The following is a 14,638-nucleotide window of genomic DNA, read 5'->3' as shown; positions in this document are numbered from 1 at the left end:
CTCCAGTCTTGACTACATCAGTAAGGGATAGGAATTTAATTCCAAAGCTGTCCATTTGTTTTGAAATTTGATCATGAACCATTTCCATATGTCACCGAGTTGACATGAATACCAAAAGGGATTCCAAGTTATCCTATGATACAACCATGCTTAGTTTGTTTTGGAACAACAATGGCCTGACTAGGTTTTGGCTTGCGTTGGATAATACTCAATTTTTTTTTTTGCATAACCAATTCAAAGTTGTTTGGAGCAAAGATGAAAAACTCTTAATCGGCAATAAATCTTTTGGCCAAAATTTATCGAACATTTGTAAATATATAATTTCTTAAAAGAGCCTGGGGATGCAGAGATCTGTAAACAAGATTATTGTTATGACATAGTCGAAAGTGGATGCAGAGATCTGCAAACAAGATTATTGTTATGACATAATTGAAAGTGAGTAGACATTCTTAATGTTTTAAATTTTATCTTTTGTTTGCAGAGTGAGACATAACCCAAGATGTTGATGGCAAATCACAGAGAGGAAAAAGAGAGGGAAACCAAGAAGTCTGGAAGACTAGAACAACGTTGAATGTCATCAGACATTGGCCGTCAAAGGGGAGGGAAGCTGTAGTCGTGCGTTTTGACCAAGCCGAAATCACTTTTTAAATTTTTGCGCGACCTTTTTATTACATTTTAGGGTTGCGACCTCTTTTTTTCATCGCTTTTTTAAACTGCGATATTCTACATTTTAGTCACGATTTTATCGCGGTTTTTGGTGTCTGAGAATCATGATTTTTTAAGGAAAAATCTTCCGCGATTTAAACGACGATTAAATCGCATGTGTGAATGACTCACGAAAAATCGCGATTTAGGCCATTTTTAATGATTTTTTCATCCTTGGTTTGGAGTAAAAAGATCCAAGATTTGAAGGGTATTTAGACACTCTATGAGTTTTTTAAGGGTATTCTATTGTCAACAAAGTGAGATTTTATTACATGGGCATTTTGAACAAGGTCTATTCCTATGACTAGACTTGTACATGTAATCTTCTTAAAGTATGTAACTAACATATGAGCAACAGGGACACAAAAAAAAGGAGTGAGCAAGCAACCTTGACTAATGGAGCAATGCAAATCAAGGGTTGGGCAAGTAAATTATTCACAAACAAGTGAGGATTTGATCCATGGGCATTTCAAATTAGGCCAATTTCTAGATTAGACTCAAATATGTAACCATCAGAATTGACTAGACTAGTATCTCTAATCTTCTCAAATAAGTAACCAACATCTGAGCAACAGGAACATAAAGAAAAGGAGGAAGTGAGCAACCTTGTCTAATGGAGCATTCTGTATCAAGGGTTGGCCAAGTAATCTATTCACAAATAATTTGGCTGTGAGATTTGAGAATATTTCATTGTGGTGAATCAGTTTTAAACCAAAACCAAGCAAGCTAAGCATCTTAGCGATAAATAGCCAAATGATCCTATCATACCCTTTTATTAAAAATCCAAGTTAGAGTGAGGGCATCTTGAATTTTTTGTTCTATGTATTGAACTAATTCCCATGAGATTACTAGATCATGAAGGATGATAAGTCCATAAAAAGCTAGTTTGTTCTTCTGTCTAAAGAGGGGTAAAAATTTATTCAAACACAAAAGAGAAACAAAATAATAGAGTTCCCAGTAGAGAGAGCACTACAAAATCTTGTCCCTAGCCACTAGTTGATCCAACATATGGAGCATATCAGGAAGTAATTGCCCCGTATCCACAATATTCCAATCCTGCATTTGATCCGAAGCCCATTTGACCAGACAATCTGCAACACTATTCCACTCCCTAGGAATGTGAGTAAAAGTAACAGATTCCAAGGAGCTGCATACATGAAGAATCTGTCATTGACTATTCTTAGGGAGGAGCTTAAATGAAGCCTTAGCCTTGATGAATGAGAGTACCCGTATCCACAATATTCCAATCCTGCATTTGATCCGAAGCCCATTTGACCAGACAATCTGCAACACTATTCCACTCCCTAGGAATGTGAGTAAAAGTAACAGATTCCAAGGAGCTGCATACATGAAGAATCTGTCATTGACTATTCTTAGGGAGGAGCTTAAATGAAGCCTTAGCCTTGATGAATGAGAGTACTTAATATTGAATAATGTTCAGAACTTGGGATAAATGATTCATTGATTAGAGATGTGCCTTGCCTATTTTCATGAGTTTATGGTAACTACATAAAATACTGATACTTTATATTAGTGAGGTTCTAATAAAAATCGGTGTAAAATAACAGCTGTAAAACTGTGTACCAACATGACAATTGAGCAAGAAACCCCAAAACCAAATAAACCAAAAAAAAAAAGGGAATAATTATATTCATATTGTGCTGACTATTGAAAATACACATTAGACATTACAAATATATTTTTTGGTTTGCCTAGAGTTTAAGCTTGTCAATGCCTCCAATCAACAGAGTTACCAAATATGAATATGTAGTTCTGCAGCATCATTGCTACCTATTTAGTCACAACACTCAGATTGGGACTGCTACGTCTCAGTGAAAATATTTGAAAGCATAAGCAACAAAACTTGAACTGCAAATGATTGAAAGGTTTAATATTTGTACCAAGTACATCAGGATCTTTTGTCAAGAACGATAACAAAGTATATTTTACTTTGACAAAAATATTGCAAAATTTAAGTGGTGGATGGTATTTGGTGGCCAACCTTATGTGTCACTTGAAAATTCAAATAGAATCAAACAATTTCACTTTCATTATTCGGTTTGAGATATTGAGTTAGAGTAGTGTTGTGACGTTTTCACACATCGCCCCATTGCAAATGGGGGACCACTGTTTTTTGCTTTTTAGGGTTTTTTTTTTTTTTGGGTCTTTTAGGGTTTTGTTAGTTGGCTTTTGCATTTTTGAGTGCTGTCGGGGAGATCAATAGGATAGCAGGTCCTGCTAGAGTGAAGTCCTGATCCTGAAAATTTGGCTAAGTCTAAAAGTCTTGATCCTGAGAATTTGGCTAAGTCTGAAAGTCCTGATCCTGAAAATTTGGCTAAGTCTAAAAGTCCTGATCCTGAAATTTGACTAAGTCTAGAAACTGAAAAACCTCAAAAAACTAGATTTTGCAATATAACTCCTAGAGGTCTGAAACCACTCTCAAACATCCTGAAAGTATATATGGAATATAACTTAAAGTATAAGAAAGAAGAAAGATAGAAGGAAATGTCACTTAAATGTTATATTCCATAAAAATTATCCTGATAGAGAGTTTCAAAAGTCAAATTTCGCTCCTGTCCTTCACTGAGGATCCAGAGCGAATTTCGCTCCTGTCCCTCTCCAAGGGACCAAGGCAAAGCGCTCCTGTCCCTCACCAAGGGACCAGGGCGAAAGGGGCTTATTTGAGTCATTCCTAGCCTTGTTTGGTCAGATTGAAACATCAAAGGCATGGTGAAGGACGAAATGAGCATGATAGAGCATCTAGACTTGATCAAAGACAATGAAATGATGGAGTTTTTGTCTACAAAGGTAAAAGCGCTCCTGTCCCTCACTAAGGGACTAGAGTGATTTTCTTTATATACACATTTTTAGACCTTTCTTAGACTTGAACTCTTATTCATGGCGTGTAACAAGATGATATCTTCCTTAGCCAAGTCATTTCATGGTGAAAAGTGAAGCATTTTGGCCTAGAAGACAAAATTCGCTCCTGTCCCTCACTGAAGGACCGGAGCTTGAATTTCAAATTTGCACTGTTCTTGCAGGATCAAGACAATTTTATGATTTGAAGAGACCAAGGAAAACATGATTTATCCATTGAATATAATTTGGAAGGCTAACAAAGGACGGATAAGCTTGGATTTGCAAAATCGCTCCTGTCCCTCTCCAAGGGACCAGGGCGAAAAACCTAATATCTAGTCCTTCTCGCCAAGTTTGGACGAATCTAAGCCAAGGCGCGAATTTGAAATGATGTTTAAAATGCCTTGAGGTTGATATGATCAAGAATTTGCGCAATGGATGCAAAAGGCGCTCCTGTCCCTCTCCAAGGGACCAGAGCGAAGTTATCAACATTCATTATTTTTTGCCTTATTTTAGCAAATCGCACTAGATGCCAAGTTCGCTAAAAGCTTCTAAATATTTTAAATTTTTTAATTGAATTGGCATTTAATGAAAAACGCATAGCATTTAATAATTAATTTTAAGCCTTGGAAAATCGTTTTTTTAATTAATTGAGGCATTTGAAATTAATTATTATTAAATTAAAATTAAAAGGAGAAGCGCTTGAGGTATCATTTTCATTGCTTAATTAAGTCGGCCTTCTCCCTTTATTAATTTTTTTGTTTATTTTGGCCTATTTTCACCAAGTCGGCCTATGGGAAAGTGAAGTGGTGAGCGCCTATATAATGGGGGTGTGTTGAGCGATTTTAATCAATCATTCATTCATTGTATCAAGTGCGATTTGGAGAAGCAAGGAGGAGTGCGAAATCTGGTCTAGTTGGAGTGAACTTTGTTGGAAGCTAGAGGTGGAGCGAATTTTCCTCAAGGCGTTGAAGACTAAAGGTGGTGGAGTTGATGCACGTGAGGACTAAAGGGGAGGCGCATTTTGCTAAAAGGAGTCTTGATCTACATTTTTGCCTAGCAAATTCACCTTATTTTTTGCATCATTTTTTAGAGTTAATTCTCAAGTGGAGGTATGGCGAGATCATCCTAGTCCCAATGTTGAAATTTTGAATTTTGAACTTCAAGTTTTGAAAATTGCGTAGTTAATTAGGAAATGATAACTCAAGATTTATCATGAAGTTTCCTAATTAAAATCTTGAATCTTCCTTTTAAAGTTTAATTTTTAGATTTCAAGATATATTACTAATTTTGAAATGTTGTGTAGGTATCAAGATGGCGACTCCAAAGCCCGGAGGATCTACAAGTCGGCAGGTTCTCATCAAGGACGATCAAGCAACATCATCAAGAGCGACCTCCTCCAGCCTAGCATCGACAAGGACGACCTTCTTTGGACTAACGCCATCAAGGGCGTCTTCTCCAATCCAGTATTCCAAGGCGAGGTACATCAATCATCTTGCACATCAAGGACACAAGAAGTTAGAACAAGGGTTTGTTGAAGAAGCAGATAGTTCCAGATGAATTAATTAAAGTTAGCTTCTCAACAACATCAAGTTGAATATTTACCAAGTTACAAGTGTCAGACAAGGTGGCATCCTAGTCATCACTTCTCCAGTCAGTGTGGTCCACCTCAGCATGTCCAGATTCAATGTACCTAACTCATGGAAGGTGGCACAAACTCCGATGTACCTACCCCGGCTATCCATTGGTCGATTTTTCTAGAGAGGACATGTGTCCAAGCAATACAATTATTTCATTGGTCGAGCATTAAATGTTATGTAATGGTTGTAACAAACCCTAATTAGGGTTTTCATTGTAAAATCTTGGCCATTGATCTCGAATTGATCTCAGCCATCGAATTGTATTATGGGCACTATATAAACCTCGACTCTTCATTTTGTAAAGGCATTAGATAGATAAGAGATATAGTTGGAAGCAGTTAGAAGATAGATAGAGAGTAATTAGAAGGTGATTAGCTAGTTGATAGAATAGCAATTAAAGTAGAGTAGAGAGAGAAGGCAAAGATTGTTGCCAAGATGTTGTTGTAAAAGACTTGTAACTTCATTGAAGAAATGGTGAAATTTATGGGTCGATTCGACAATTTGCATGGTCTTTATACTTCTCATATTTGATTTCATGTTATTAGATGAGTGGAAGAAATGTGCTTGATTGATGGTGAAATTCGTATAACCATACTACTAGCAGTTTGTTGATTGCAGACTTGCCTTGCGTAGTCAATTGGAATCATTCAGCTTAAGCTTAACTTCAATTGTTGCTTCTTCATTGATATGCATCAACTTGATGGTGTCTATGCCTACAGTGATGATTTGAACATCATAAAGTTTTCCTTCGAAGATCGCACTAACCTTGTGGAGATGGTCCTGGGATGTCAAAACAAGACTTAGTTAGAATTTCATCAAAGATCATTCATTGCTCTTACATTCTTAGTGTTAGGATTAGATCTTTTCCTCACCCTCATCTTTTTTCCTTTTTTCAAATCAAAGCTAGTAAGAACCTGTGTTCCAACAATATTCAAAGCAAATCAGAAGTTCAGGCATCAAGTGTAAGTCCCCTTGTGATTCCAGCAAATCACATCATACCACAGAGAGCTTATCCACACGTAGAGATCCTACATCGAAGAACCTTGGAGTCATCCTGATTGATCCTTTTTCACGATATCTTCAGCAATCAGAGGCTTTACTCAAGAGAGGATAAGGTACCTTTAGGTATTTTATTCTGTGTTCGATTGTGTACAAAATACACGTCAACAAGTAGAAACTCGAGTTTCGATTGATGTGAAAAGAAGAAATTATGATTTGAAGCCAACCACAAGCTAGCACCTGGTACAAGTATTGACAATTGATTCCCATCTATGCTTAATGAGTGCAATTTTATCAATTTGAAGTAACTTCTAAGTATCTTATGGTATTAGAACTATGCAGTGGTCAAAACAATTGCCTTGCAAAATTCGCTGGCACTGCAAGTGATATATAAGTTTCAAATGTTAATTGTAATTTAATCTTATAACTACCAAAAATATCCACGGCAGGCATCAAATTTAAACTCCGAAGTTCCTGAAGACAAAATCTATATTGCTAGTCACAAACTAAGCTAGAAAAAATGATTTGCCAAACATTAAACAGGTCATGTGCTAGTTGTAGAGGGAATTTAGTAATTCTCCAACTTCTCTCCAAATTTATTATGGAAGCTAAGAGTTAAAAAAATTCTTGGAGATTGATTTTTAACAATAGTAAAATCACATAGCATTCATGAAACCATATTGGAACGATTTAAAACACCCTACTGTCCAACACTTTGCAATCAAATTATATAAGACTTTGCAATTTAGAACATCCCAATATCCAACACTTCACAATCAATTTAATTGAAGTCTTACAGGACTGCAATTTACATTGGGAGATGCCCAACAATAGTCTTAAAACCAATTATAGTTTATACTATACATGGTCATAATTCCCTAGCTCTTATTGTGTTCTTGTTAACATAATACAAGGATTTTCTATAACAATGAACAGTAATATTGTAAAAGAAACATAAAATTCCTTGTGACAAAGTTGCACCTCCAACACCATTATTTTTGCATTATTGGACTATTTTCAAGGGTCTCATCATTTCGTTGTCTTCATGATCCAACATCTGAAAGGTTCAAAGAAGAAAATTAATGTGCAGATCCTTAAAAGATTTGATGGTCATTCAACAAGTTCATAAAATCTAGAGACATGGAGAAGCATGCATACTTACATGGCAGTGATACACATAACCTGGCTCAGCACTGGCATTGAATGGATAGAGAGTATGATGAGCATCAAGCATGGAGAACTGAACAAGAATTGTTGTTACAAATCCTGGTGGTGTCTTCACTACATTCTTCCAATTCCCTTCATTAGCAGGGGTTGGAATCACTTTTCCCTTGGCATACTTATCTAATTTGCACATCATTGCATCATTCATCATCTCCATGCACATCTGGAAGTCCATCATGTGTAACAATTCTGTCTGCTTCAGGACTACAAACAGACCAAGATGAATATGTAAAGTGTGGCTATGCATTGTGAGATTTATAATATGCCACAACTCGCTGGTTCCCTGTTTAGGTGTCTCAGTGACAGGGGCATCATATGTTAAGTTGTTGAAACGCATACTTGTTTCCATTCCAGTCTTGCTATCATCATACTCATACATGGTAATGTATCGTGTCTGTGCAGAGTCATTCTTATTGGCACGAGGATTCTGCACCAAAGTCCTGGGCATAGCTTCATAAACAACTTCAGAGTTTATGCTTTGAATGACAAATTTTAAAACATTGCTGTTTAGATCATTTACTTTGGCTCCTTCAGGGAATGGATATGGTGCACTGTTTCTTAAGATGGCCTTACTGGTAGATGATTTATTAAAATCTATAATTATGTCTGCAATCTCTGATGGGCCTAGAACTAACTTCTTGATAGTTACAGGTCGGTGTAAATATGTAGAGTCTGATCCTATTTGTATCATAGACAGCCCATTACTTAAAGCCAATGTAAAGTATCTAGCATTGGCTACATTCACAATTCTGAAACGGTATTTTCTTCTTTGCACATTCATGTAAGGCCATGCCTTCCCATTTACTATAATCACATCTCCAAAGTATTGTGGCTGCATCCACCCCACAAATAACATATTTTTTAATTGCTTTAATATTATTCTTCTTCCTGAATGAACAAATAATAAATATGCACATGCTAAATCAAAGAAGAATATTTCCAAATCACAAACTAAATCGAAGACCTAAATATTTCAAAATAATTTTTTAACAAATTCAATTTTTCATGAGTAAACTAAATGGAGGGCAGAAAATAAAGTACAATTTATCAGAGGAGAAAAATTAAACCATCTTGATTCATTTATCATTTTTTTAAACTGAAGAAAATGTGCCATTTATATCAAATCTTAAGAAAATTTTAAACCCTCTCAAAGCCATCCAAAAACAATTAGAATGTAAAATAAACCCTAATTCTAGAGAATACAAAAGTTTGGTCCCATGGAGAGGGCTAAAAATCAGGTTATATAGCTCATCAAAGCTATCTAGCAAAGGGGGGGATTATGATTTTTCGGGTAGAAAAATGAATGCCAACTTCCACGAGTCTTATCTGTTTTCATCCAAAGTAATTTTTTTATCCCTTTCATGTAACGTTTCTTAAACATGAGTGCATATTAAGGAACATGAAATGCATAGTAAGGTGTATAGTGGGAAAAAAATCAATAATAAGAATTTTCATAAGGTGTAGGCTCAATTCTTTCAATCATTACATATATGTTAATAAAACAAACAATTGTTTTGTAGAAATTATATCTACTTTGATGTTGGTGGTCGATAGTGTGGGAGGTGTGGCTAGTGTTGGTACTGGAAAGGTGACTTCTTGTGGCTTACTTGTGGTTGGGGAGCGTTGTGCTGACCCTTTGGGCTCCCACTTGGAGCCTATGTTGCTAGGGTCTGACAAATTTGTTGTTTATGCCTTGATGCCTAGCTCTTCTACTACTAGTTAGGCAAATTACCCATTTGACACTTGATTTGTTGGTAGGGGAGGCTATTCGGTTTTCTGCATCATTTCCTACTCAGAGAGTAGGTTCTGGTGATGGCTATGGTCTACCTTTTGGGTAGACTTAGGCCGATGATATGAAAGGTTCTGGTCTTATTGTTTCTAGGCTTGCTTCACTGGACATGTCTTCTTTGGAGCTGGTGGCTGATGGTGCAAGGGTTGTGTTCTACATCCTTGATGTTGTTATCGATAGATTTGTCTCTGGGTTTGGGAACTCTCTCATTGGGAAGCTTTTGGGGTCAGACCAAATATTGATGTCTTCAGAACTTAAGGGCTAGGAGACAATGGTGTTGCTTAGGTAAATGTGTCATTTTTGCTTTGTGGAAGGGGTTTTTTCTAACCTCCTTTGCTAATCATAATGGTTGTGTCAATATACTCCCTAATAGGTCGTAGTTTCTCAAAAAACTTGGGCATTTCCTCTAACAATGACACTAGGGCTTTGAGCTGGAGATGGAATTCTTTAAAAATTCCCAAGACAGGGTTAGGTTATTTGGATTGCCATTGGAAGTCCTTGGATTTTTGGAAGGGAGCGGTTATGGAGGGCATTGCCAACTTTCTTGGGTAGTTTTTTTACCTTGGTTTGGTGACCAAGTTTAGGAAGCTTCCTACTTCTATCACTCTTTCTTCTGAACTTGGTGTTTGGGTTCAACATAGTGCTTTTGGAGATTTCTTACTCATGTGCTGCAAGTGCCACAGACCAGGTCATTCGGCAGCTAGTTGCACAACTATTTAGAGGAACCAATATGGTGGAGATCGGTTAGTGCTTTCACAAACTCATGTGGATGAACCTTTGGCTTGTAGGGATAATGAGATTAGCCCTTTGAAGGGTAAGTCTCTTTCTAAAGAACTCAGTTTGGATAGTGTGGTCATGGATAAAAAAACAAAAAGGGTGTTGATTGAGGAAGTGAGATAGGCTAATTGTGCTTTGTTCATCTCTGATTCGAGTCTAGCATCTGGGAGAATAGCCAACAAGAATCACATTGCTTAGACAATGGATAGCACTTAGGATAGGGACCAGTGCTTTCTTATGTGCTTTAGCTTTGAGCCACCTTAAGAAGTTTGGTCTCTGTCTATTTTTGGAGATTTAGTCCTCGTTATCACTGTTTCTGCTCCCTTGTGAGTTACTGCAAGTTTGTTTGTTTACAAGCTTTCCTTTTAGTGGTGCGACTGTTGAGTGTTGGCACTCTCTTGGCTTAGACGTTCTGTTTGTAAAAGGCTTTGGATCCTCTTAAAACTCTTCTTTCCATTTCATAGCTTTGATCAAAAGTGTTTACTCCATTAAAAAACTTAAATTAAAATGTAAAATAAAAATCAATTATCAACAAAATAAGGATGTGGTGCCATCAAAAGAATCCTCAAGGCTCTAGTTAAATATAACTTGAAAATTCCCTGCTGCTCAAATTCAAATATGAAAATCTAGTAACTAGTAAGTAAAAGGAATTCTGATTTTTTATGCAGGAAAAGTAAGTCAACTTCAAAAGCTCTGGAATTCTTTAAATGTAAATCACTTCCTTTAGACTAACAAATTTATCTTCAGTGACACTTCCCATGGCATGGACAGGGATATGCAAGTGCAAGGTCTTAAATAAGGAAAAAAATGAATAAAAGGAATTTCGAAGAAAAGCTGCAGATTAGTTTTTCTGAAGTAAATCAAATCAATTCAAATACCATGTGATAGAAAACAAATCATTCAGTCAGTAAGGTATAAAGTACTACCTGCCACTGGGGATGAACCGAAGGATCGTTTCCTGTGGAGTTCATGTAAAGAGATCCATCTTTGTTGAAATTGCGGTCGAAGAGAACAAGGCTGCGGTCATATGGGCCAGACGGAAGCTTCAGAGGCTTCTCAATGGAGGGGCTACGAATTGTGTAGACACCCACCAATCCTGCTAAAAGGTTAACTCTCGTTAACCCCAAGGCGTGGTCATGGTACCACAGGTTTCCTGGCTGTTGAACATTGAGGTAACTGTAATTAATTTTCTTCCATGCAGGTCCACTGTCTTTAAAGCCAGCTGTAAACCAGGCCATGGAATTCCCGTCGCTCTCAGGCTCCACAATTCCGCCATGCAGGTGAACTACCGTGGGAACCCCACCGTGTTTGGGTATAGCAGTTGCAAGCGAGCGGTCCCATGGCAGAATATGCCGAGAAGGCAGATGATTTTCCCATCTTACAGAGGTCTCCACTCCTTGTAAGGCTTCAATTGTCGGACCTGGCACTGTAGCTCTCTCCTTTCTCGTTCCGTATGCAAACACTCTAGTTTCTGGAAGGTCTCTGTGAAATTTCTGCAAATAAATTCAACAAGTAATAGCTCATTAAAATATGTTGTTTTGAGTCAACAGCCCAATAGGTTGTTTAGGCTCTCTTTCTAATTTAAGAATTTGAAGTTGTGAAACAATATTTATGAAAATACATATGAATTTTTTTTTAAAGTTTGTTTCTGAAATCAATTGGGTATGTTTTTGTGTTTATATAATCAACTATTTTGATACGCTGTACATTTTAGAAGCAATCTTTTAAATACTACATAAGATTTGAAAAATTTATGGCTGATATAAAATTCTATTTCACGCTGAATCTTAAAAACCACATCACATAATTTGATTCCTAAGGAAAAACATGCACCATTGAAAAAACACTTCTATTTGAATTTTTAAATCCATACTGTAAAGTGTTTTCCTTGTTCAACAAAGCCCTTAATTAAACACTGGATCAGCAAAATTCTATCACTGTTAATGAACTAGAGATTTTAATTTAATTAACCTAAGGACAGACACTTAAGCCAACTCTTCTGCATATTTTTCAGTTTTATTACCCAATTTGTCTCAAACATCCCAATCTCAAGATGTGCTGGAGCGTAAACCCCTCCTCTTCTTGCAACATATCCTTTTAGTTTGGGCATATCTGGAAGCTCATCCACAAACATTTCAAGAGAAGATGCTATTTGATGAAGCCTCTCTTGCGACACAGAGACACTCCTGGCTAGAAAGCAGCAGCACAACAGCAACACAAAATGAAACTCTGTCGCCATATTTGGTCCTGGAAAAACAAAAAATATAGACAATCAGCTTTATTCCATAAACAAAACCAGCAGAAAATCACTAGCCCTTCTTATGAGTTAAAGGCTTCTCTGATAACAATCAATAACAGTAAAACGACGGATGCAGGGGGAACCAAATAGGAGATGAAATAAGAGTAATGGATAAGGTTGATCACAATTTTTTTACATGCCAACTGCTAATCTGTTCTACTCTGGAAATTAAAATAAACACGCAATTGTTTGATCATACTGTGTTTAGTTGATCAGTAGAGATCTTTTTTTGGGTATACTTGAACAAGTGAACAATCAAGCAATCCGAAGAAGTGAAGCATAAATCCATGCAAAGAGGAAAGGTGGTTGGCAACGTGGTATCCACTTTAAATTAATTCAATAGGTTGGAGAATCATACCACTCAAATTTGCGCACTTTGCCCAGGAAGAATCTTTACTAGTCACTCAATGACGAAGTTTACCTTGTGGGCCGGGTGTTCGGGACACGCAATCTGAACGGTTACTTTTCTTCACCAATTCAATGCAGAAGTCAGGCTATAAAGATGATAATAAAGGCGCCTCTTTTTGCATGTCAAGTGAAAATTGTGGCGTTTTTCAAGTCATCACAGGCTATGGTGTCTAAGAGAGCAGGGGAAGCGTACCATTTATAGTTAATTTTGCCTATCCATATATGTAAAAGGTATATGATTGTCTTTATATGCACAAACATCTCAATAGTCATGTATTTGGGTATCGATAAAGGTGTACAAATGGGTCAATTATGATTAAAAAATGCTTAAAAAAAAGACGATGCATATGAAACTAGTAATTAGGGGGTTGGGTGTGCAAGGAGTGAACAGTTATGGGAACATGGACATGGTGGTGCTCTTCTGTTAATAAAAATTGTATAATAAATGGAAGATTTAAGTGGAGTATGTTAGCTATTTTGTTGGTGAAGAGTTATGCACTGAGGGGTATCCATTTCTTATATAGGTGAAGCACATTACATAGAATTTTGGTTTCGCAGGCAACTTAATTGCTTATAGCTATCGTCTTGGTTTATGAGTAGTAAAGACAAACATTGTGAGATCTGTTATGTGCACAAGGTCAAAAAGTGGTAATTTCAAAGTGGTTTGAAACCTATTTTTTATTGCCCCATTACCTGTTCGCTTTGGCAACCAAACAAATTGCACAATTGATCTAATACTTATGCACAAATGCCCCAATAATCATGTACTACTGGTACCCATAAAATTGCACAATTGATCTAATTACTAACTTTTTTGCCAAAAATTTAATGAGCTTTTAATTAGCAAAATGCAATGCTCTTCCCCTATCATATTTTGAGGAGTTTGAACCTTAAGGAGTGGTGTAATAAAAAAGACTATACCATCATTCTTATTTATCACATTCAATCAATTGAACTACATAAATTAATAGGTGTCCATTAAATTTTTTAAAGTGTGGTGAATTGTATTTGTATTTTAAAGTGTCTTTTGATTTTTTTTTAATGCCTTTTTTTTTTCACTATTAGAAATATCCCTTTCCTTCCTCTTCATTATTACATAGTTGAGTTCAAATTTATTATCCATTTATATATATTTAACTTGAAAGGTGTTGTACATGACAATTTTCACACTTTCTTAGTAGATTATGATAAAATGGGAAAGGAAATATATCTTTAAAAAATATTTTTATATTAATTTTAGAAAAAAAAATTGAAAAATCATATTTATTTAAAAATTTAAAAGAAAATTGTAGATATTTGGTAGGTTAACAATCAAGGATTGAAGAAAATTTATTTTTTATACTTCATATTTTTGAGGGTTTAAATCTTGTTGGATGGACAATTTCAAAGAACATATAGTTTCACTAATTGTACTCAATCAATTAAATTACATATATTAAAAGATGTCCATAAAATTTTTTAACCTATTTTTTAAATATAATTTATGGAAATCTTAAAATTTAATATTAAAATCTTTTAATACAATAGCATTTATAAACAATCATTATTTTAAATAATTGTAAAATAAAAAATATTTTAAAAACATATATTAAAACTAAATTAAAATATAAATAGAAATTGGATGTGAATTTTTTTAAATTTTTTTTCATCATTAAAAATATTCATGTTTTTCCTCTTCATCACAAGGGGATGCAAAAATATACACTCTAGGTATTAAATTAGAAAGAGAGGTCACAAGTTCAAACCCCATAGGGTAAGGTACATATGCCTCGTTTGTAGGACAATTACGTGGTGCCTCCCTAAGGAATACAGGATGTGGTGCCTCTCTAATACATGATAATCCCATATTGCTATAAGTCATATGTAGACCCATAATCCCATATTGCTATAGTATACAACCACTCTAGCGGATATGATGCCTCTCGTAAGGAATACAAGATG

The 14,638-nt window shown here is 35.8% G+C and overlaps 1 protein-coding gene across 4 annotated transcripts; it reads right to left on the bottom strand.

Moving 5' to 3' along the window:
* Positions 1-6,904: 6,904 nt before the first annotated feature.
* On the bottom strand, positions 6,905-12,755 carry LOC131070744 (multicopper oxidase LPR1). 4 transcript variants are annotated; one of them, XM_058006367.2, is made up of 5 exons: positions 12,648-12,755; positions 12,014-12,237; positions 10,917-11,483; positions 7,363-8,256; positions 6,905-7,257 (listed from the first exon to the last, which is right to left on the bottom strand). In XM_058006367.2, exons 2-5 carry the CDS (start codon positions 12,227-12,229, stop codon positions 7,204-7,206), a joined length of 1,731 nt encoding a protein of 576 aa, XP_057862350.1. In that variant the 5' UTR covers positions 12,230-12,237; positions 12,648-12,755; the 3' UTR covers positions 6,905-7,203. The 4 variants fall into 4 exon arrangements, with proteins under 4 accessions (XP_057862350.1, XP_057862347.1, XP_057862346.1 ...); XM_058006364.2 differs by lacking the exon at positions 12,648-12,755 and adding an exon at positions 12,489-12,641; XM_058006363.2 differs by lacking the exon at positions 12,648-12,755 and adding an exon at positions 12,415-12,618.
* Positions 12,756-14,638: the final 1,883 nt, after the last annotated feature.

The sequence above is a fragment of the Cryptomeria japonica genome, chromosome 2 (genome assembly GCF_030272615.1).
Source record: "Cryptomeria japonica chromosome 2, Sugi_1.0, whole genome shotgun sequence".
NCBI lineage: Eukaryota > Viridiplantae > Streptophyta > Pinopsida > Cupressales > Cupressaceae > Cryptomeria > Cryptomeria japonica.
The sequence above is the reverse complement of the archived record's forward strand: the minus strand, read 5'-3'. Positions and strand labels throughout refer to the sequence as shown.

What these genes read in the sequence shown, in the direction of transcription:
- LOC131070744 (XM_058006367.2), bottom strand. Translation starts at nt 12,229, where the DNA reads ATGGCGACAGAGTTTCATTTTGTGTTGCTGTTGTGCTGCTGCTTTCTA. An exon ending in GGATGTTTGAGACAAATTGG is followed by an intron (nt 11,484 to 12,013) that starts GTAATAAAACTG and finishes ATTTATTTGCAG; the next exon opens with AAATTTCACAGAGACCTTCC. An exon ending in GTTATGTGTATCACTGCCAT is followed by an intron (nt 7,258 to 7,362) that starts GTAAGTATGCAT and finishes TGAACCTTTCAG; the next exon opens with ATGTTGGATCATGAAGACAA.